This window comes from Lucilia sericata, unplaced genomic scaffold, assembly GCF_015586225.1.
Source record: "Lucilia sericata isolate MDLA Ls3-8-SP2 unplaced genomic scaffold, ASM1558622v1 Contig000565F_arrow, whole genome shotgun sequence".
NCBI lineage: Eukaryota > Metazoa > Arthropoda > Insecta > Diptera > Calliphoridae > Lucilia > Lucilia sericata.
The window spans coordinates 66,334-92,204 of NW_023994575.1; the positions used below are offsets into that span (position 1 = coordinate 66,334).

Below are 25,871 nucleotides of genomic sequence, written 5' to 3' on the forward strand. Positions count from 1 at the left end.
ATACAAAACAAAATAGTTAAGATAGTTAATTAACACACAGAAAGAAAAACAAAACAAAATAAATATCATATTAAATCTATGCAAACTGCTTAAAAATTTCTAAAAATTGTTTGTTAAATTCCTTCATCCTTTCTTTTCATTTTTCTCCCTAATTGCACAATTTGTCCTTAAAATTATTTTTCCCCATTTATGTTTACCAATTACTCCCTATTTTATTTAATGCAATTCATGCTAACAAATGAGAAACTAAGTAAAAAGTAATATTTATACAAAAAAAAAAAGAACTACCAAAACCATATCTTAAAACCAAACCAAAAAGCAGAACTAAAACAACAAAGCTTGTATTTAATTAGTTGGCGAATTGGTTAAGAAATAAAAACTATAAATCATGTATACGCCTTAGGGAAAAAGTCATAAAGAAAATAATAAAGCAGAGAAAGGAAATCAAGCGTAAAACGGAAGTGCAATAATATGAACCAGAAATCTATCCTTTTTGATTTCAGTAAGGGGAATTTTCATTAGATTTTTTTTTTTTTTGTTTTTTGTAAAAACAAAAGCGAAAAACCAATAACTGATGACCAAAATGCCCAAGAGATGTTTTTGTATAAAACAAACTATGTATAGAGTAGTGAACAACTAAAGCAGTAATTGGTAAGGAATTTAGTAAGATGAACTTGTTAAAGATTAAAAGTTGTGAAAAGTAAATAATAACTAAGAATTTATGACAAAGTTGTGAATAATTTATTAACAACTGAAACTTTTCTATAAGAAATTATCTGAATCAGTAGCTAATTTTCAAATGTTGTAAGATAAACGATATAATAACCAAAAAATGTGTAGAAACGAATCTTCTAAACTGTAAGATATCATCTAGTCATAGTCTAGCCATAATCTAGTCATAGTCTAGTCATAGTCTAGTCATAGTCTAGTCATAGTCTAGTCATAGTCTAGTCATAGTCTAGTCATAGTCTAGTCATAGTCTAGTCATAGTCTAGTCATAGTCTAGTCATAGTCTAGTCATAGTCTAGTCATAGTCTAGTCATAGTCTAGTCATAGTCTAGTCATAGTCTAGTCATAGTCTAGTCATAGTCTAGTCATAGTCTAGTCATAGTCTAGTCATAGTCTAGTCATAGTCTAGTCATAGTCTAGTCATAGTCTAGTCAGTCTAGTCATAGTCTAGTCATAGTCTAGTCATAGTCTAGTCATAGTCTAGTCATAGTCTAGTCATAGTCTAGTCATAGTCTAGTCATAGTCTAGTCATAGTCTAGTCATAGTCTAGTCATAGTCTAGTCATAGTCTAGTCATAGTCTAGTCATAGTCTAGTCATAGTCTAGTCATAGTCTAGTCATAGTCTAGTCATAGTCTAGTCATAGTCTAGTCATAGTCTAGTCATAGTCTAGTCATAGTCTAGTCATAGTCTAATCATAGTCTAGTCATAGTCTAGTCATAGTCTAGTCATAGTCTAGTCATAGTCTAGTCATAGTCTAGTCATAGTCTAGTCATAGTCTAGTCATAGTCTAGTCATAGTCTAGTCATAGTCTAGTCATAGTCTAGTCATAGTCTAGTCATAGTCTAGTCATAGTCTAGTCATAGTCTAGTCATAGTCTAGTCATAGTCTAGTCATAGTCTAGTCATAGTCTAGTCATAGTCTAGTCATAGTCTAGTCATAGTCTAGTCATAGTCTAGTCATAGTCTAGTCATAGTCATAGTCTAGGCATAGTCTAGTCATAGTCTAGTTATAGTTTCCATATGGGGCATGACCGATAAGATACACTACACCACTAACTAATTTTAAAATGTTGATTATTTGTTTTAATAATAATCAACATGGACACACAGACAGACGGACGGACGGATAGATCGTCTCAAAAAGTGATTCTGAGCCGATTGGTAAACAATAAGGTGAGTGTAGGTCCAATATTTTTGGGTGTTACAAACATCAGCTCAAACGCATAATACCCTCTCCACTATAGAAACAAAACCAAATTTCCATTTATTCTCTAATATTTATCATTAATTCCCCTAATCGTTTTTCAATACCAAACTTTTTACAATAACCTCTTCCCTTCCCACTTCTTACCTTTCATATGTTACTTAAAGGACAGCTTTAACTATTACATGTTTGTACATTTAACCATTTATGGTAGAAATTCATTAAATATTAAATTTAAATATCAAAGTTTAGTCTAATGTTTTATGTATAGGAAGAAGTGTTAAGAGAAACTTGCATCGATTTATTTATATATGGTTAAAAGTATGTAGATAAAAATAATGAAAATTTTAAACCGAAATATTTAAATTTTGTTTTCAAAGTTTCTCCAAACCTATGTTTTAGTCAAACATTTACATACATAGATATACATATATGTATGTATACGTATGTGTGACTAAAGTGGGTACACGAAGTAATTTAACTCAATGTGAAATTTATTTAAAATATCTTTAACAGTTCTTTAGATAAGGGTCATTTCTAAATCACTGTTCACCACTGAACATACTGGCGTATGTGGAATATTTAAATATTTGGTATTAAATAATACTCATACTCAAACATGAACTACTAAAGAATCCATATATAAATTATAAAATTATCTTAAAATTCTATCCACAAACATTCGTTAACATACTTTTTCAATAACAAACAATCATAATTGTAATGGCTCTACAGTGGTCAAATGTTAAATTAAGCATAAAATATGGTAAATTACACCACAATCTGGTAACAAAAATGTATTTATTGAATACAAAATTAATTCTGTATGTAAATATCTATGGAAATGTAAATGCAAATAACAGAAAGTAAGTAAGGAAAAAATATTAATAACAAACAAGTAAATGAATTAATTAAAAGCAAAATATATACAGAAAAGTATATTAAATATAAAGAATTAATAAAATCAATATTTAAATATACATATTTAAAGCGAAAATAGAAAAATGAACAGAAATTAAAACATTATGATTGAAAAACTTACATTATTTTCATCAAATACCCGGAAAACTAACGAGGCAAATTTACTAGGATCTCCTTGAGGGAAAAATTGTTTGTAGATTTTTATAAAGCCCTAAAGGCACAATTACAGCGCCAACAACACAAAATACACAAACATTAAACAAATGATTTATAACGAAAAAATAAAAACGACAACCATGTTAAACAGCAGCAGCAACAACATGTAACGAACAACACATAATGGGGTAGAAAAATGTCAGAGTTTGTGTGTGTTCATATGAGGAGTGTTGAAAAAAAAAATGAAAAAAAAGTTGAAACATGTACAAAATCATATTCATATGTAAAATGAACATAACACAACACAACAAAACATTTAGTGGCGCCCCAAATGACAGGCAATGACGCCGTTGAGAAACATAATCCATATAGAAAATAATACATTAGAAAAAAAAAAACATCATCATCATGAAATGTTGTAACATATAGCAGAAACAGCAGTATCCATTCAATGATGTTGGTAATAGCAGTAGCAGTAGTAGTTGTTGAAACATTAAACAAATCCACAATACGAGACATCAGCGGCAACATTTCATTTAATCAAATATGTCGCATACAATATCAAATGACATTATTAGAATTTGTATATTTTTTAAGTAACAAACATACATACACGTTGTTGTCCCCAAACAAATAACAATATTAAGGATATAAGGATAATAATATAACAACAAAAAATATAATAAAAATCAACAGAAAAAGTTTTCAACATAATATGTGTAGAGATACATAAAATTTTAATGCAGTTGAAAAGGAAAAGTTAGTTGTGTGTAATAAAATGTTGCGTATACAAACGGTTATTTTTAGTTTTCAATTTAAAAATTATATTTTTCCCAACAGCAGCAGTAGTCAAAAGGCATTATTATAAATTTGATCCATTTTTGTTTAAAAATCATAAAAATTTTAAAGTTTTTTAAAACAAATGTGGAAAAATAAAGAAAAGGAAAGAAAAAAGAATTTGTATCAGAATATAGCAAGGGAATATAAATTTATTAATATTTATTTATCGTAAAAAAGAAACTATTTTACGATTAAATTTTTTATGTTGTTAGTTTTGAAACAAAAATTGTATTAGTGAGTAGTTGTAATTAACACTAGCCAGGCCGTGGTAAAAATATTGAAATTTTAAGCTATTAAAACTGAACTAGAACTGAACTAGAACTGAACTAGAACTGAACTTGAACTGAACTAGAACTGAACTAGAACTGAACTAGAACTGAACTAGAACTGAACTAGAACTGAACTAGAACTGAACTAGAACTGAACTAGAACTGAACTAGAACTGAACTAGAACTGAACTAGAACTGAACTAGAACTAGAACTGAACTAGAACTGAACTAGAACTGAACTAGAACTGAACTAGAACTGAACTAGAACTGAACTAGAACTGAACTAGAACTGAACTAGAACTGAACTAGAACTGAACTAGAACTGAACTAGAACTGAACTAGAAACTGAACTAGAACTGAACTAGAACTGAACTAGAACTGAACTAGACTGAACTAGAACTGAACTAGAACTGAACTAGAACTGAACTAGAACTGAACTAGAACTGAACTAGAACTGAACTAGAACTGAACTAGAACTGAACTAGAACTGAACTAGAACTGAACTAGAACTGAACTAGAACTGAACTAGAACTGAACTAGAACTGAACTAGAACTGAACTAGAACTGAACTAGAACTGAACTAGAACTGAACTAGAACTGAACTAGAACTGAACTAGAACTGAACTAGAACTGAACTAGAACTGAACTAGAACTGAACTAGAACTGAACTATAACTGAACTAGAACTGAACTAGAACTGAACTAGAACTGAACTAGAACTGAACTAGAACTGAACTAGAACTGAACTAGAACTGAACTAGAACTGAACTAGAACTGAACTAGAACTGAACTAGAACTGAACTAGAACTGAACTAGAACTGAACTAGAACTGAACTAGAACTGAACTAGAACTGAACTAGAACTGAACTAGAACTGAAAACTAGAACTGAACTAGAACTGAACTAGAACTGAACTAGAACTGAACTAGAACTGAACTAGAACTGAACTAGAACTGAACTAGAACTGAACTAGAACTGAACTAGAACTGAACTAGAACTGAACTAGAACTGAACTAGAACTGAACTAGAACTGAACTAGAACTGAACTAGAACTGAACTAGAACTGAACTAGAACTGACTAGAACTGAACTAGAACTGAACTAGAACTGAACTAGACTAGAACTGAACTAGAACTGAACTAGAACTGAACTAGAACTGAACTAGAACTGAACTAGAACTGAACTAGAACTGAACTAGAACTGAACTAGAACTGAACTAGAACTGAACTAGAACTGAACTAGAACTGAACTAGAACTGAACTAGAACTGAACTAGAACTGAACTAGAACTGAACTAGAACTTGAACTAGAACTGACTAGAATGAAACTGAACTAGAACTGAACTAGAACTGAACTAGAACTGAACTAGAACTGAACTAGAACTGGAACGAGAACTGAACTAGAACTGAACTAGAACTGAACTAGAACTGAACTAGAACTGAAACTAGAACTGAACTAGAACTGAACTAGAACTGAACTAGAACTGAACTAGAACTGAACTAGAACTGAACTAAACTGAACTAGAACTGAACTAGAACTGAACTAGAACTAGAACTGAACTAGAACTGAACTAGAACTGAACTAGAACTGAACTAGAACTGAACTAGAACTGAACTAGAACTGAACTAGAACTGAACTAGAACTGAACTAGAACTGAACTAGAACTGAACTAGAACTGAACTAGAACTGAACTAGAACTGAACTAGAACTGAACTAGAACTGAACTAGAACTGAACTAGAACTGAACTAGAACTGAACTAGAACTGAACTAGAACTGAACTAGAACTGAACTAGAACTGAACTAGAACTGAACTAGAACTGAACTAGAACTGAACTAGAACTGAACTAGAACTGAACTAGAACTGAACTAGAACTGAACTAGAACTGAACTAGAACTGAACTAGAACTGAACTAGAACTGAACTAGAACTGAACTAGAACTGATAAACTAGAACTGAACTAGAACTGAACTAGAACAGAACTAGAACTGAACTAGAACTGAACTAGAACTGAACTAGAACTGAACTAGAACTGAACTAGAACTGAACTAGAACTGAACTAGACTGAATTGAACTAGAACTAAAATGAAGAAAAAAGTGTGATTTCATTAAACAGTTTTAAGACATATCTCTATATCATATAGGGTTGCCAGATTCCGATTCGCAAAAAGCTGGACATTGGGTTTTAAAAAGCTGGACAAAACAAAAGAAGCTAAACATATTAATGCAGGGGTTCTCATATACCAATTCCGTTTTGTTATAGTCCATAGAGTACGAACATATTTTTAGTTTTCCCCGATCACTTCGATAACTTAGTTTTTAAGAGCAAAATATGTGAAAAATTATTTTTTAAGTAGAAATTTGTAACCGATTATGGCCAATAGGCTAGGTTTATTTGAAAATAAATTAAATTAAAAAGCGCCACTTTTGAAGTTTTAAATTTTAAAAATCGTAAGTACGTAAGCTGTACGTAAAGAAATTGACTATCGCTCGCAATAATACATATTTATTACGACATTAGCTTTTCAAGTGTTGAGACATGTTGTCAGTGATGATAGAAGAGGGAAATCATAACTTAGTTGTATAACAAATGTACAAACAGTGTTGGCTAACATGATTTGACAAAGATAACATAAAAATTATTTCCCAAGTTATTTTAGTGTACTAAAAAAATTCTATTTGGCTGGACAAATTAAATTTTAGCTTGAAACTGGACAAGCATCAAAAAAGCTGGACAATCCAGCCAAGTCCAGCCAGGCTGGCAACCCTATTATCATAGCATTATTATTCTTAAATTTTTTGTATCGAATATTTCCAAAACTATTCTAATTTTATGCGTTTACAAAAATTTCACTTTCCAATTTACCACAAAACCTTTATAGTGTTAATCTGATGACAATGATGAGTTTCATCAACAACCACAACAACATCGACAAAACTATCATTCATAAAAGTCATAGTATTTCCTCTCTGTTACTTACTTGCTCTGTGAGTAAACCATTGGGACAGTCTTTTAAGAATCCTTTATGCCTGCGTTTTTATGAATTTTTAATATGAATAAAAAAAGTTTTTTTTTTGTAGTTTTATTACAGTATTGAATCAAAACGAAAAAAGAATCGTGTTATTAAAATGAAACTGTTTTCGCATAAGGAATATGAAATAAGTTTGCTGCATTTGGTAGAATAACAAAGAAACACAAAAAAATAATCGTAAAAAAACTTAAAACTTACCATTGTCTGATTTCTTTTTCTGTAACTGAAATGAAACAAAAATAGAAAAATTGTATTATAAATATATGCAGAATTATGTTTCAAAAAGTTTCTTCCAAACTATGCATCGTAAAAATGAAAATAAAATTGAGATTTCATACAAATGTAGTCAAAGCACTAAATTGAATTACAAGAAATTTTTATCTCTTAAGAAATTCAATAATAAAAGTAAATCTATACGTATGAATAATGTGATTAAAAAATCGTATTTAGCATACCTTATATATGACATCACTACTTATAGTACATAATAATATTTATATTTCCTAATTGTTATCTGTAATGCATCAGAACGTATGAGTAATGGGATTGTAATTTATATTTTTCATACGCTTCTAGTAAATTAAAAAATTTTAGAATATTTGTATAAATAAGACATATTTCTTTGTAAATTTTTATTCCTTGCAGTATGTACATCAACAAGTATAAGTAATATTTTCATAAATATATCAATCATACGCCTTGTACTTATTTCTTTTAATAGAAAGTTTGTAAACAATTATGCATTAGAAAAGCTCGCGATTGTATATAAAAAAAAGTATCTTAGAACACAGTTTTTTATTTCAGCTACTGTCATAAACATAAGAACGTATATAAATGAAAAACGAAACTAGTAAGAGTTTGCTATGTTTAGAAAAAGTGAAGGTACAAAATGACAAATCCATAAAATAAACAAGACAACAAATCATCCATTGAAAACTATTAAGAATGATCATCACTAGCAGTGGTAGGAATGGCAAAACAATGACATAAATATAACTGCAGTTGTTTTTTATAATACACCCACAAACAGAAAAATTGTTTAAATAAATATTCGTATTAGGCTGCATCGAAAAACTGCTAAAAATTATTGCATTTCTGAATTAGTGTAAATATGAACATTTTAACATGGCGAATATATTATTAGCTCACATTAAACTAATGTGTGTCGAATTTCATCGATATATTCGTATTTTTAAGCCAGTAATCAGCTTTTTTTGTGGTACTTGCTTCATAAACAACGAATTTGTGAATGCTTGAAGCACTTTATACAATATTCCGGGGGGTACATTTGTATGGGGGCTATGTGAAATCGTTGACCGATTTTGTCCAATTTCAATACCAAACATTTCTGATCAATAAGAAATAAATTTCATCTCAATATCTCTTTTTTGTGGACGCTATCGTGCCAACAACAGACAGACGGACGGACGGATATAGCTAGATCGTCTTAGAATCTTACGAGGTCCCAGAATATATATACTTTATGGGGTCTGTGAACAATATTTCGATGTGTTACACACGGAATGACAAAATCAATATACCATTCATCCAAAATCAATATACCATCCATGATGGTGGGTATAAAAATCAGCTTATTTTGCGATCACTCATATTTCCCTTCAAAAATCTATATTTTTGTCGAAAGCCTTTAAGAAACTAAAATCGCTGATAACTTAGTTAAAACACGTTTAAATTGCGATCACTCATATTTCCGTTCAAAAATCTATATTTTGGTCGGAAACCCTGTTAAAACAAAAATCGCTTGTAACATATATTCTCCATAAAAAATCGATATTTTGGTCGAAAACCTCGAAGAAACTAAAATCGCTTATAACCTCGTTAAAACACATTTAAACTGAAAAATACGCTGATAAAACTAAAATCGCTTATAACTTCGTTAAAACACGTTTAAATTGAAAAATAAGCTTATTTTGTGATCACTTATATTCTCCCTTCAAAAATCGATATTTTGGTCGAAAACCCTGATAAAACTAAAATCGCTTATAACTTCGTTAAAACACGTTTAAATTGAAAAATAAGCTTATTTTGTGATCACTCATATTTCCCTTCAAAAAATCGATATTTTGGTCGAAAACCCTGATAAAACTAAAATCGCTTATACCTTCGTTAAAACACTTTTAAATTGAAAAATAAGCTTATTTTGTGATCACTCATATTTCCCTTCAAAAATAGATATTTTGGTCGAAAACCTTGAAGAAACTAAAATCGCTTATAACTTCGTTAAAACACGTTTAAATTGAAAAATAAGCTTATTTTGTGATCACTCATATTTCCCTTCAAAAAATCGATATCTTGGTCGAAAACCCTGATAAAACTAAAATCGCTTATAACTTCGTTAAAACACGTTTAAATTGAAAAATAAGCTTATTTTGTGATAACTCATATTTCCCTTCAAAAATAGATATTTTGGTCGAAAACCTTGAAGAAACTAAAATCGCTTATAACTTCGTTAAAACACGTTTGAATTGAAAAATAAGCTTATTTTGTGATTACTCATACTTCCCTTCAAAAAATCGATATTTTGGTCGAAAACCCTGATAAAACTAAAATCGCTTATAACTTCGTTAAAACACGTTTAAATTGAAAAATAAGCTTAATTTGTGATCACTCATATTTCCCTTTAAAAACCAATATTTTGGTCGGAAACCTTGAAGAAACTAAAATCGCTTATAAGTTCGTTAAAACACGTTTCAAGAATCGATATTTTGGTCGGAAACCTTGAAGAAACTAAAATCGCTTATAACTTCGTTAAAACACGTTTAAATTGAAAAATAAGCTTATTTTGTGATCACTCAATTTCCCTTCAAAAAATCGATATTTTGGTTGAAAACCCTGATAAAACTAAAATCGCTTATAACTTCGTTAAAACACGTTTAAATTGAAAAATAAGCTTATTTTGTGATCGCTCATATTTCCCTTCAAAAAGATATTTTGGTCGGAAACCTTGAAGAAACTAAAATCGCTTATAACTTCGTTAAAACACGTTTAAATTGAAAAATAAGCTTATTTTGTGATCACTCATGCTTCCCTTCAAAAATCAATATTTTGGTCGAAAACCTTGAAGAAACTAAAATCGCTTATAACTTCGTTAAAACACGTTTTAATTGAAAAATAAGCTTATTTTGTGATCACTCATGCTTCCCTTCAAAAATCAATATTTTGGTCGAAAACCTTGAAGAAACTAAAATCGCTTATAACTTCGTTAAAACACGTTTAAATTAAAAAATAAGCTCATTTTGTGATCACTCATATTTCCCTTCAAAAAATCAATATTTTGGTTGAAAACCTTGAAGAAACTAAAATCGCTTATAACTTCGTTGAAACACGTTTAAATTGAAAAATAAGGTTAATTTGTGATCACTCATATTTCCCTTTAAAAATCCATATTTTGGTCGGAAACCTTGAAGAAACTAAAATCGCTTATAACTTCGTTAAAACACGTTTAAATTGAAAAATAAGCTTATTTTGTGATCACTTATATTCTCCATCAAAAAATCGATATTTTGGTCGAAAACTCTGATAAAACTAAAATCGCTTATAACTTCGTTAAAACACGTTTAAATTGAAAAATAAGCTTATTTTGTGATCACTCATATTTCCCTTCAAAAAATCGATATTTTGGTCGAAAACCCTGATAAAACTAAAATCGCTTATAACTTCGTTAAAACACGTTTAAATTGAAAAATAAGCTTATTTTGTTATCACTCATATTTCCCTTCAAAAATAGATATTTTGGTCGAAAACCTTGAAGAAACTAAAATCGCTTATAACTTCGTTAAAATACGTTTAAATTGAAAAATAAGCTTATTTTGTGATCACTCATATTTCCCTTCAAAAAATCGATATCTTGGTCGAAAACCCTGATAAAACTAAAATCGCTTATAACTTCGTTAAAACACGTTTAAATTGAAAAATAAGCTTATTTTGTGATAACTCATATTTCCCTTCAAAAATAGATATTTTGGTCGAAAACCTTGAAGAAACTAAAATCGCTTATAACTTCGTTAAAACACGTTTGAATTGAAAAATAAGCTTATTTTGTGATCACTCATATTTCCCTTCAAAAATCGATATTTTGGTCGGAAACCTTGAAGAAACTAAAATCGCCTATAACTTCGTTAAAACACGTTTAAATTGAAAAATAAGCTTATTTTGTGATCACTCATATTTCCCTTCAAGAATCGATATTTTGGTCGGAAACCTTGAAGAAACTAAAATCGCTTAAAACTTCGTTAAAACACGTTTAAATTGAAAAATAAGCTTAATTTGTGATCACTCATATTTCCCTTCAAAAAATCGATATTTTGGTCGAATACCCTGATAAAACTAAAATCGCTTCTAACTTCGTTAAAACACGTTTAATTTGAAAAATAAGCTTATTTTGTGATCACTCATATCTCCCTTCAAAAAATCGATATTTTGGTCGAAAACCCTGATAAAACTAAAATCGCTTATAACTTCGTTAAAACACGTTTAAATTGAAAAATAAGCTTATTTTGTGATCACTCATATTTCCCTTCAAAAAATCGATATTTTGGTTGAAAACCCTGATAGAACTAAAATTGCTTATAACTTCGTTAAAACACGTTTAAATTGAAAAATAAGCTTAATTTGTGACCACTCATATTTCCCTTCAAAAATCGATATTTTGGTAGGAAACCTTGAAGAAACTAAAATCGCTTATAACTTCGTTAAAACACGTTTAAATTGAAAAATAAGCTTATTTTGTGATTACTCATATTTCCCTTCAAAAAATCGATATTTTGGTCGAAAACCCTGATAAAACTAAAATCGCTTATAACTTCGTTAAAACACGTTTAAATTGAAAAATAAGCTTAATTTGTGATCACTCATATTTCCCTTTAAAAACCAATATTTTGGTGGAAACCTTGAAGAAACTAAAATCGCTTATAAGTTCGTTAAAACACGTTTCAATAATCGATATTTTGGTCGGAAACCTTGAAGAAACTAAAATCGCTTATAACTTCGTTAAAACACGTTTAAATTGAAAAATAAGCTTATTTTGTGATCACTCAATTTCCCTTCAAAAAATCGATATTTTGGTTGAAAACCCTGATAAAACTAAAATCGCTTATAACTTCGTTAAAACACGTTTAAATTGAAAAATAAGATTATTTTGTGATCGCTCATATTTCCCTTCAAAAAGATATTTTGGTCGGAAACCTTGAAGAAACTAAAATCGCTTATAACTTCGTTAAAACACGTTTAAATTGAAAAATAAGCTTATTTTGTGATCACTCATGCTTCCCTTCAAAAATTAATATTTTGGTCGAAAACCTTGAAGAAACTAAAATCGCTTATAACTTCGTTAAAACACGCTTTAATTGAAAAATAAGCTTATTTTGTGATCACTCATGCTTCCCTTCAAAAATCAATATTTTGGTCGAAAACCTTGAAGAAACTAAAATCGCTTATAACTTCGTTAAAACACGTTTAAATTAAAAAATAAGCTCATTTTGTGATCACTCATATTTCCCTTCAAAAAATCGATATTTTGGTTGAAAACCTTGAAGAAACTAAAATCGCTTATAACTTCGTTGAAACACGTTTAAATTGAAAAATAAGATTAATTTGTGATCACTCATATTTCCCTTTAAAAATCCATATTCTGGTCGGAAACCTTGAAGAAACTAAAATCGCTTATAACTTCGTTAAAACACGTTTAAATTGAAAAATAAGCTTATTTTGAGATCACTTATATTCTCCATCAAAAAATCGATATTTTGGTCGAAAACTCTGATAAAACTAAAATCGCTTATAACTTCGTTAAAACACGTTTAAATTGAAAAATAAGCTTATTTTGTGATCACTCATATTTCCCTTCAAAAAATCGATATTTTAGTCGAAAACCCTGATAAAACTAAAATCGCTTATAACTTCGTTAAAACACGTTTAAATTGAAAAATAAGCCTATTTTGTGATCACTCATATTTCCCGTCAAAAATAGATATTTTGGTCGAAAACCTTGAAGAAACTAAAATCGCTTATAACTTCGTTAAAACACGTTTAAATTGAAAAATAAGCTTATTTTGAGATCACTTATATTCTCCATCAAAAAATCGATATTTTGGTCGAAAACTCTGATAAAACTAAAATCGCTTATAACTTCGTTAAAACACGTTTAAATATTTCCCTTCAAAAAATCGATATTTTGGTCGAAAACCCTGATAAAACTAAAATCGCTCATAACTTCGTTAAAACACGTTTAAATTGAAAAATAAGCTTATTTTGTGATCACTCATATTTCCCTTCAAAAAATCGATATTTTTGTTGAAAACCTTGAAGAAACTAAAATCGCTTATAACATCGTTAAAACACGTTTAAATTGAAAAATAAGCTTATTTTGTGATCACCCATATTTCGCCTCAAAAATCGATATTTTGGTCGAAAACCTTGAAGAAACTAAAATCGCTTATAACTTCGTTAAAACACGTTTAAATTGAAAAATAAGCTTATTTTGTGATCACTCATATTTCCCTTCAAAAATCGATATTTTGGTATTTAATAACCTTGAAGAAATTAAAATCGCTTATAACTTCGTTAAAACACGTTTAAATTGAAAAATAAGCTTATTTTGTTATCACTCATATTTCCCTTCAAAAAACGATATTTTGGTAGGAAACCTTGAAGAAACTAAAATCGCTTATAACTTCGTTAAAACACGTTTAAATTAAAAAATAAGCTTATTTTGTTACCACTCATATTTCCCTTCAAAAATCGATATTTTGGTCGCAAACCTTGAAGAAACTAAAATCGCTTATAACTTCGTTAAAACACGTTTAAATTGAAAAATAAGCTTATTTTGTTATCACTCATATTTCCCTTCAAAAATCGATATTTTGGTCGCAAACCTTGAAGAAACTAAAATCGCTTATAACTTCGTTAAAACACGTTTAAATTGAAAAATAAGCTTATTTTGTGATCACTCATATTTCCCTTCAAAAATCTATATTTTGGTCGAAAACCTTGAAGAAACTAAAATCGCTTATAACTTCTTTAAAACACGTTTAAATTGAAAAATAAGCTTATTTTGTGATCACTCATATTTCCCTTCAAAAAATCGACAAAATAAGCCTATTTTGTGATCACTCATATTTCCCTTCAAAAATAGATATTTTGGTCGAAAACCTTGAAGAAACTAAAATCGCTTATAACTTCGTTAAAACACGTTTAAATTGAAAAATAAGCTTATTTTGTGATCACTTATATTCTTCATCAAAAAATCGATATTTTGGTCGAAAACTCTGATAAAACTAAAATCGCTTATAACTTCGTTAAAACACGTTTAAATTGAAAAAAAAGATTTTTTTGTGATCACTCATATTTCCCTTCAAAAATCTATATTTTGGTCGAAAACCTTGAAGAAACTAAAATCGCTTATAACTTCGTTAAAACACGTTTAAATTGAAAAATAAGCTTATTTTGTGATCACTTATATTCTTCATCAAAAAATCGATATTTTGGTCGAAAACTCTGATAAAACTAAAATCGCTTATAACTTCGTTAAAACACGTTTAAATTGAAAAATAAGCTTATTTTGTGATCACTTATATTCTCCATCAAAAAATCGATTTTTTGGTCGAAAACTCTGATAAAACTAAAATCGCTTATAACTTCGTTAAAACACGTTTAAATTGAAAAATAAGCTTATTTTGTGATCACTCATATTTCCCTTCAAAAAATCGACAAAATAAGCCTATTTTGTGATCACTCATATTTCCCTTCAAAAATAGATATTTTGGTCGAAAACCTTGAAGAAACTAAAATCGCTTATAACTTCGTTAAAACACGTTTAAATTGAAAAATAAGCTTATTTTGTGATCACTTATATTCTTCATCAAAAAATCGATATTTTGGTCGAAAACTCTGATAAAACTAAAATCGCTTATAACTTCGTTAAAACACGTTTAAATTGAAAAAAAAGATTTTTTTGTGATCACTCATATTTCCCTTCAAAAATCTATATTTTGGTCGAAAACCTTGAAGAAACTAAAATCGCTTATAACTTCGTTAAAACACGTTTAAATTGAAAAATAAGCTTATTTTGTGATCACTCATATTTCCCTTCAAAAAAGCGATATTTTGGTCTAAAACCCTGATAAAACTAAAATCGCTTATAACTTCGTTAAAACACGTTTAAATTGAAAAATAAGCTTATTTTGTGATCACTCATATTTCCCTTCAAAAAAATCGATATTTTGGTCGAAAACCCTGATAAAACTAAAATCGCTATAACTTCGTTAAAACACGTTTAAATTGAAAAATAAGCTTATTTTGTGATCACTCATATTTCCCTTCAAAAATCTATATTTTGGTCGAAAACCTTGAAGAAACTAAAATCGCTTATAACTTCGTTAAAACACGTTTAAATTGAAAAATAAGCTTATTTTGTGATCACTCATATTTCCCTTCAAAAATCGATATTTTGGTCGAAAACCTTGAAGAAACTAAAATCGCTTATAACTTCGTTAAAACACGTTTAAATTGAAAAATAAGCTTATTTTGTGATCACTCATATTTCCCTTCAAAAAATCGTTATTTTTGTCGAAAACCCTGAAGAAACTAAAATTGCTTATAACTTCGTTAAAACACGTTTAAATTGAAAAATAAGCATATTTTGTGATCACTCATATCTCCCTTCAAAAAATCGATATTTTGGTCGAAAACCCTGATAAAACTAAAATCGCTTATAACTTCGTTAAAACAAAAAATAAGCTTATTCAAAATTAAAAAATAAGCTTATTTTGTGATCACTCATATTTCCCTTCAAAAATCGATATTTTGGTCGCATACCTTGAAGAAACTAAAATCGCTTATAACTTCGTTAAAACACGTTTAAATTGAAAAATAAGCTTATTTTGTGATTACTCATATATCCCTTCAAAAAATGGATATTTTGGTCGAAAACCCTGATAAAACTAAAATCGCTTATAGCTTCGTGAAAACACGTTTAAATTGAAAAATAAGCTTATTTTGTGATCACTTATATTCTCCATCAAAAATCGATATTTTGGTCAAAAACTCTGATAATATTAAAATCGCTTATAACTTCGTTAAAACACGTTTAAATTGAAAAATAAGCTTATTTTGTGATCACTCATATTTCCATTCAAAAATCGATTTTTGGTCGGAAACCTTGAAGAAACTACAATCGCTTATAACTTCGTTAAAACACGTTTAAATTGAAAAATAAGCTTATTTTGTGATCACTTATATTCTCCATCAAAAATCGATATTTTGGTCAAAAACTCTGATAATAATAAAATCGCTTATAACTTCGTTAAAACACGTTTAAATTGAAAAATAAGCTTATTTTGTGATCACTCATATTTCCATTCAAAATCGATATTTTGGTCGGAAACCTTGAAGAAACTAAAATCGCTTATAACTTCGTTAAAACACATTTAAATTGAAAAATAAGTCTATTTTGTGATCACTTATATTCTCCATCAAAAATCGATATTTTGGTCAAAAACTCTGATAATATTAAAATCGCTTATAACTTCGTTAAAACACGTTTAAATTGAAAAATAAGTCTATTTTGTGATCACTCATATTTCCCTTCAAAAATCTATATTTTGGTCGAAAACCTTGAAGAAACTAAAATCGCTTATAACTTCGTTAAAACACGTTTAAATTGAAAAATAAGCTTATTTTGTGATCACTTATATTCTCCATCAAAAAATCGATATTTTGGTCGAAAACCCTGATAAAACTAAAATCGCTCATAACTTCGTTAAAACACGTTTAAATTGAAAAATAAGCTTATCTTGTGATCACTCATATTTCCCTTCAAAAATCGATATTTTGGTAGGAAACCTTAAAGAAACTAAAATCGCTTATAACTTCGTTAAAACACGTTTAAATTAAAAAATAAGCTTATTTTGTGATCACTCATATTTCCCTTCAAAAATCGATATTTTGACCGCAAACCTTAAAGAAACTAAAATCGCTTATATCTTCGTTAAAACACGTTTAAATTGAAAAGTAAACTTATTTCGTGATCATTCATATTTCCCTTCAAAAATCGATATTTTGGTCGAAAACCCTGATAAAACTAAAATCGCTTATAACTTCGTTAAAACACGTTTAAATTGAAAAATAAGCTTATTTTGTGATCACTTATATTCTAAAACATAAAACATGTTTACATCGAATATCAATTCCCGACACTTTCCGCATGACATTCGGTAGGATGATTTACGTTCCTATAAAAGTTTCTTAGGTTTTGGCGTTAAAGTAATTATCTTAAGGGGACCTTATATGGGAGGTAATGTCAATTATAGACCGATCCACATAAAATTTGGGAGAGAGTATTTTGCTCGTAAGAGATTTACTTATGTCAAATTTCAGTGCAGTACTTGTATTTTTCAGCCAGTATTGATCGTTAAAGTCGTTTTTTGAAGGGGACCTTATATTGGGAGTGGACCCTTCCACTTGGTAGAGACATTTTCACTCGCATGAAACCAAAATGTGTCATATTTCATCTCTATATTCTAATTTTTTAGCCAGCAATGAAAGTTATAGCCATTTTTTGAATGGGACCTTATATAGGGCGCAGGGTCAAATATGGGCTGTTCTTCATAAAATATGGGGGAGATATTTTAGTACCCCAAAAACTTGTTTACGTTGAATTTCGTTGCTTAACTATCATTTTGAGCAAGTTATAAGAGTTAAAGTCATTTTCAGAAGGGGAGCTTATATGGGGGGTAGGGTCAATCATGGGCCGATTTCCAAAAAATGTATCAGAACTGAACTAGAACTGAACTAGAACTGAATTAGAACAAAAAAAAATTTATTTGTATGTTGGTGAGGTTGTTGAAAGTCGCAACGAACTTATGTATATATGCACAGTATTTTTTAACCATAGAATTTTGAAGCTTTCTAATATAGTTACAATACAATAATAATGTTTATAATGAACTAAAAATAAGCAACATTTAATAATAATAACAAAAAAATATACTACAGATTGTGAGAGTAAATAAAATGTGACATAAACTTAAAACTGTGCAAGTCATAATAGTTTAACTAAAAGGTGTTGATTGCAGATAAAATAGAGAGAAACGATCTTAAATGCAGATAAAATTGTATATAAGGGGGTCAAATTCCCAATCGTTTAAGCTTAGATTAACATGAAATATAATCCATTACCTACTTCAGAAATCATATTAAACCCGATAAAATCAGTTCGTTAATTATAGATGACAATCTGAAGTAAACCCAAGGGGATATCTTCACTACGGCTGATCTTTTCACATATAGTTAATACAAGACTGGGTTTGCTTAAAGTTTTTGTATCTCATCAAATGGCACTCACTGTTATTTTAGTTATTTTCTATACTTAATAGTGGCAGCTAGATAATATAAATAAAACCATTCATGAAACTTAAACTTATGGCAGCGGTTTTTCTACATCATTTCATTGTCATGAAAAACAATGACAGTTTTAAATGCAGAAAATATCATTTTTAAGACATTTTCACTTGCAGTTAGTAATGAAGCAGCTTAAGGCATAACATGAAAATTATTGTTCTTTTAAATTTAAACGTGACAAAATCATAAAGAAAAGATATTATTAATGATTTATTTCAAGAATTTTGTTCGTAATTGTCGGTAAAATAAGTAGTTTCTGAATAAAATATAAATAATAAAAACATTTTAAGAGACCACACTTTCAGAGGCTTGTTTTTTTAGCAAATATTTTTTACCTCTTAATGCCAAAACATGATTAGTTCTTTTGGACCTAATGTGATAATTATGAAAATATAATTTTTTTTCAACAATTTTTGTACAAATTTTATAATGAACATAAAAACTAATAATTGTTTCGAATAAGAAAACTGCCATTAAACAAATACGTGCATATTGATAACAAATATTTTACAAAACATTTACCAAATAAATACCATTGGTATAATAGAATATTTCAGCACAAAGTATTTGTAACATATTTAAGCCAAACAATAAGAGTTACGTGATGATTACAACAATTGAAATAACAAATACCCCAGCTAGCATTTAGAAGATTGTTGGTTGATTAATCAGTAAACTGACTCATTTTTGAGTCCTTTTGATGACCTAAAAGTGATTAATAAGTTGAGCGCTTAAAAAATGATTCGAAAATGTTCCCGATATATGATTGAAAACTGATTATTTGATAAACAATAACAAAATGTATAGCAATCATAAATTGATCATCCTTGTGTTTAAAATATGATGGTTTTAAAAACTTATTTTGTGATCATATTTCGAGCAATTGGAAGATCAAAAATTGTTTCTTATGTAATTGTTTTTGTTTGCAATGGAATAGCAACACTTACACTTAAAAATGGCTCAAAAACGATTCAAAAATGAGTCGAAACTGATTAGAAAATGGGCTCAGAAAAGACTCTTTTAGAAGAGTTGGCAAAAAATTTTGTGTGGCCTAAAATAAGTTGGTATAATTCTCATTTTGTTAATAAAATATAAGTATTTCAATTTGTGTGATATTTATAAAGTCGATTTTCTGTCAAGGAAATTGAAATTATATTATGCTTTATTTATAATAATTTTATATGTTTAATGATCTTCTACGGAAGATAGTTGGGTGACTAATCACTAAACTAAGTCTAAATAATTCCCATTTATGTTTAAAACCCTATTTGTTTGAAAAACAATAACAAAATGTACAGCAATCACAAATAGGTTTTCCAGATGTTCGAAATATGATTGTTTATAAATTTATTTTGTTGTTACATTTCGAGCAGACGGCAGATCAAAAAGTGTTTTCTGTTGTATTGTATTTGTTTGTAACAAACATAAAAATTACTCAGAAAAGACTCAAAAACTACTATAATATAATTCGAAAATAATTCTAAAACTACCAGTAAGTCGGCTCATTAATGACTCAAAAAAGATTAAAAAATGAGTCAGAACTGATCAGAAGTGGGGCTTATAAAAGACTCGTTTAGAAGAGTCGCGGGTAGGGTACCATTTTCTCCCGATAAATGTATCATTTATGATCAGAAAATGAGCGCATATACGATCATTTTAATCGTGACTCGAATGTGATCAAAAATTTCAAAAAATGCTAGCTGGGACACAACAAAAATAAACAAAAAAGGACATTCTATGGAAATATTTTGATACAAACAGAAAATTAATACAACCACGAACAAAATTAAATTAAAGATGTAGTACATTTGTATATGTATGCAGTTATTTATTTATGAATTTAAGTATGTAATACTTAAATCTATGTATCTATAGTTAGAGTATAGTTCAAGTATATATTTATGTTTGGATCTAAAACCCTCCCAAACAAAATAGGCTTTAGTCACAGACATTAAAAAACCTACAAAAGAGAATAAAGAAAAAATGGCATATGCAAAATAAAGACTTAATTTTAATTCATTTTTTTTTTTCTACCCATTTCCATTTGACACTGTCGTCTGAACTTTTTGAATAATGTCAAATGCAATTCTTGTTTTTCTTAAACACCCAAGCAAACACTCTTAAAACACTATCAAACACTATAGAACAAGGCTGTATAGTGCAGGTCCCAAATACAACATGTGTATTTAGGAAATTGCAAACAAAAAAAGAAGAACCGAAAAAAAATTTGCATATAAAATTAACATATTTTTTATTTTCTTTTCAACTTTATTGTAACTTTCTTGTATTACAGCATCTTAATCAAATAATGTAGGAAAATATGTCTACATAAATCTGTTATGTATGCGGATAACAAGGAATTAAGAAAAAGTTGTATTTTTTTACAAACAGGAAAACTTGAAAAGTTTTACAAACATTTTGCAATTGAAGGATGTCTTTAAAAGGTAGTTGTTGATTTTTTTTTACTTCCACAACTTCTTGAAGGATTAAGTTTGTTAAAAGTTAAAGTCTATTGACCTTGTGTGTTGTACATGACAAAAGTTGAGATGAAATTTTGACACTGAGAAGTGTTTTTTTAAACACCTTAAGAATGTTTGTAGCAAATTGACAGTTTTTCAATATTATATTTTTAACGGCCTATGCAGTTGCTACGACAGACAGATGACAGACAAGTCTATATTTCAGACCATAGACTTACACTCACTACTGTCCCTTCCTGCCGCTACTGTCCACACTATAGAGTAGGCTATATGCTGGACTGCAAAATAAGCCAAGATCCAATGTATAGACTAAATTATAATTGAGAATATGTATAAAATTTACAATAATCCAGTTCATTGACAAGACTACAGTCTAGATTATAAACTAGAATCCCAGACTATAGACTATATTCTGGACTAATATCTAGTCTATAGTCTGGACTAAAATTTCGTCTATAGTCTGGCCTAAAATCTACCCTATAGCCTATACGGAATATATACGGTACTGTAGTTCAGACTATAGACTAGATTTAAGTCCAGAATATAGTTCAGATTATAGACTATAATAAAGACTATAGATTAAATAGTAGTCCACTCTATAAACAAGACTATATGATAGACTACAGATGAGACTATAGATAGTTCCATAGTTCAGACTATAAACAAGAGTCTTGATCTTGTCTCCAGACTATAGATTGGTCTATAGTCCAGACTATAGATTGGTCTATAGTCCAGACTATAGATTGGTCTATAGTTCAGACTATAGATTAGTCTATAGTCCAGACTATAGATTGGTCTATAGTCTGGTCTATAGTCCAGACTATAGATTGGTCTATAGACCAGACTATAGATTAGTCAATATTCGAAACTATAGATTAGTCTATAGGCCAGACTATAGATTATTCTATAGTCCAGACTATAGATTCGTCTATATCCCAGACTATAGATTAATCTATAGTCCAGACTATTGATTAGTCTATAATCCAGACTATAGATTAGCCTATAATCCAGACTATAAATTAGTCTTTAGTCCAGACTGTAGATTAGTCTATAGTCCAGACTATAGATTTGTCTATTGTCCAGACTATAGATTAGTCTATAGTCCAGACTATAGATTAGTCTATAGTCCTGACTATAGATTAGTCTATAGTCCAGACTATAGATTAGTCTATAGTCCAGACTATAGATTAGTCTATAGTCCAGACTATAGATTAGTCTATTGTCCAGACTGTAGATTAGTCTATAGTCCAGACTATAGATTAGTCTATTGTCCAGACTATAGATTAGTCTATAGTCCAGACTATAGATTAGTCTATAGTCCAGACTATAGATTAGTCTATAGTCCAGACTATAGATTAGTCTATTGTCCAGACTGTAGATTAGTCTATAGTCCAGACTATAGATTAGTCTATTGTCCAGACTGTAGATTAGTCTATAGTCCAGACTATAGATTAGTCTATTGTCCAGACTATAGATTAGTCTATAGTCCAGACTATAGATTAGTCTATAGTCCAGACTATAGATTAGTCTATAGTCCAGACTATAGATTAGGCTATAGTCCAGACTATAGATTAGGCTATATCCCAGACTATAGATTAATCTATAGTCCAGACTATAGATTAGTCTATAATCCAGACTATAGATTAGTCTATAATCCAGACTATAAATTAGTCGATAGTCCAGACTATAGATTAGTCTATAGTTCAGACTATAGATTAGTCTATAGTCCAGACTATAGATTAGTCTATAGTCCAGACTATAGATTAGTCTATAGTCCACACTATAGATTAGTCTATAGTCCAGACTATAGACTAGTCTATAGTCCAGACTATAGATTAGTCTATAGTCCAGACTATAGATTAGTCTATAGTCCACACTATAGATTAGTCTATAGTCCAGATTATAGACTAGTCTATAGTCCAGACTATAGATTAGTCTATAGTCCAGACTATAGATTAGTCTATAGTCCAGACTATAGATTAGTCTATAGTCCAGACTATAGATTAGTCTATAGTCCAGGCTATAGATTAGTCTACAGTCCAGACTATAGATTAGTCTACAGTCCAGACTATAGATTAGTCTATAGTCCACACTATAGATTAGTTTATAGTCCAGATTATAGACTAGTCTATAGTCCAGATTAAAGACTAGTCTATAGTCCAGACTATAGATTAGTCTATAGTACAGACTATAGATTAGTCTATAGTCCAGACTATAGATTAGTCTATAGTCCAGACTATAGATTAGTCTATAGTCCAGACTATAGAATAGTCTATAGTCCAGACTATAGATTATTCTATAGTCTAGACTGGTCCATATTGCAGACTTTGGAATAGCCAAATGTTTCAAAACTATAGTCAAAACTATAGATTGGATTTTGTTCAGAGTACAGGCTAGATTTTATACAAGAGTACTGTCCAGACTTTAGTCTAGAATATGTTTGAAACTATAGACTAGACTTAAGTCCAAACTGTAAACTTGACTAAAGTCGAAACTATAGTCTAGACTATAAACTATAATAAGGTCCAGATTACAGACTATAGCTATAGAGAATGTTGCTTTAAATGATATAAATATGCGAAATGAACCACCTAACTCACGGCATGTACTCACAATATCTATAAAAAAATGCAAATAATATTTAAGTTCAAGGACCATATATTATAGCAAATACTTGTAAAACTTTTTCTATTGAATGCATCCAAAACAATTTACAAAATATGTTTAAAATACTTGTGTGCCATTAAAAAAAAGGACTAATAAATTTTCTATAAAAAAAAAGAACTCAAATATTCTGTCTGCTATTGAAATAAATGTAAAAAGAAACCTTTTTATTTATAAGCAATTATGGCGCAAACTGAAAAAAATAACATCATAAAACCATTAAAAATTTTGCTCTTTTTTTTCTTGCTGCTCTAATAAAAGAACCAGCAATGGAAGAAAATAGCAACTTTTTGAAATAAAACTTGGTCAACAATTTATGTGACCATTTGTTAAATAAACTACCAAGAATAGAAAACCTAAGAAAGAAACAGAAATGTAACAAAAATTTAATGTGGATACACACACACACACTTAATAATAAATACAGAATACAAAAGAACACCCAATTCATAACAGTGATCGGCATTCTTAATCCATAAGGACCAAATGTAATATATTTTTCTTTCAACATGTAGGACACTATCATGCCTGTTGTGCGCTCTGTCGCAAGTTCGATTGTCTCTGCGGACAATCGAACTTGCGACCTCCGAACATAACGAAGGCAGCCCAAACATACAAAGAAAGTAATGAATTTTCTCCTTCCGCCGACCACTGCTGTAAAACCTTGAAAATACGTTAAGAATTTATTTGCAAACAACTTCGAATACGAACAATTTATGTTTTCAATTTCAGGATTTTGAAAAGAAGAAGGTGTTTTCTTTAATAAAGAATGTTTTTGTAAATGTTTTCAACATAAAGAAGGAAGGAATATTTTGCTAAAATCTGTAGATAATACAAGTTAAATATTGCAATAATTGTTGACCTTTATATACAAGTACATACGCAAAAGTGTAGGAAACAGGTCAATATCATAAATTCAATTTTAGTTTTTTTGCGTGAATGTTAAGAAATAAATTGGATTTTTTTTGGAAAGCAATGTTAAAAAGATTTTAAGTTAAAGATAAATTTTTGATTAAATTAATAAAATTTCAGCTTTTTACTCAATTTGTTTTAAAGACTTTCAAACTGAATACTTACTTTAATATCATAAAATATTACTTTAATATCGATTTTGTATCTTTATTTATTGCTTATAAATATTTTAATGCATAGTCCCTGAAACCATTTATTAGTAAAATTTTGATAAAAACAAATAAATATGTTTTCTTCATATTTATTATTTCTTGGCCAAGACGCATTTTAAATGAAATATGTTTTTCTCACCCTGATTTTTTCCTCACAAATTTTTGGCCAAAAATTGGATTTAAGCCAAGGATAGTTAAAATGTAAACGAAACAAAAAACCATTTGGAATGTGAATAAAATGAGTGAAAAAATAAATTTTCTACTCACGTACTTAAAATGTATGCAATCAAAATCCCACGCATTCTAGAAATTACAGACACTAGCATAAACAAACTTATACATTTTTAAAATGAACCCTTAACCATTCACACACATCCGAAATGGATTCATATAAAATGTGCATTTAATATTTTTACGTAAAAATGCTTAAAGCCAAAACAAAGTCCTTAACGTGATGTGTGTGAAAGTTTTGATGCCAAAAAAAAAATCACATGTGTAATAGTACCCTGTAGTTTTACGAGGAAGGTTGTACAGACAACTATTCTCTAAGATATCTAACACTTTGCTTTAACTTTTTATGTGTACTACAGTAGTAGTTTTTTAAATACCACAATAATCTGTTGAAGAAATTTTCGAACTGCAGGGTAGTTTATAGCATTAATCTCAAAATTCCCATATTTAACAAAACAATTCATTTCTTCACCCTTCACAACTTTAAATTGAAAATTATTTAAGTAATTTTCTGTTTCTTAATGGAAAGTGAATAACAATTTTCATTTTGCATTTCATGTGCGTGTTTTGTTTGAAAGTGAAAAATGAAAATTATTAATAAACTTTTGGAAACTTTTTAACATAATTTAAATTTACTTATAGAAGAAGATTATTAAAATGTTTCTCCTTATTTTAAACTAATTTTTAAATTTATCAAAGGTTTATAAAGCTATGTAAATTTAAAGAAAATTTTGTTGAATAAAACTGAATAGGATTAAAAAATTATTTAAATTTAATAATGTTGCTCCAGAGAACATTAAACGAAAAAC

General features: G+C 29.1%; 1 protein-coding gene across 3 annotated transcripts in view; it reads right to left on the minus strand.

Annotated features, from left to right (window-relative positions):
- The window catches only part of LOC119606263 (frequenin-1), a 74,456-nt gene that overhangs the window by 6,621 nt on the left and 41,964 nt on the right, over positions 1-25,871 (minus strand). For all 3 annotated transcript variants that reach the window (XM_037959698.1, XM_037959700.1, XM_037959699.1), the window contains exons 3-5: positions 7,344-7,368; positions 7,095-7,143; positions 2,976-3,065 (exon numbers count right to left, since the gene is read on the minus strand). In XM_037959698.1, coding sequence (XP_037815626.1) covers positions 2,976-3,065; positions 7,095-7,143; positions 7,344-7,368 — 164 coding nt within the window. The remainder of the gene's footprint in view (positions 1-2,975; positions 3,066-7,094; positions 7,144-7,343; positions 7,369-25,871) is intronic.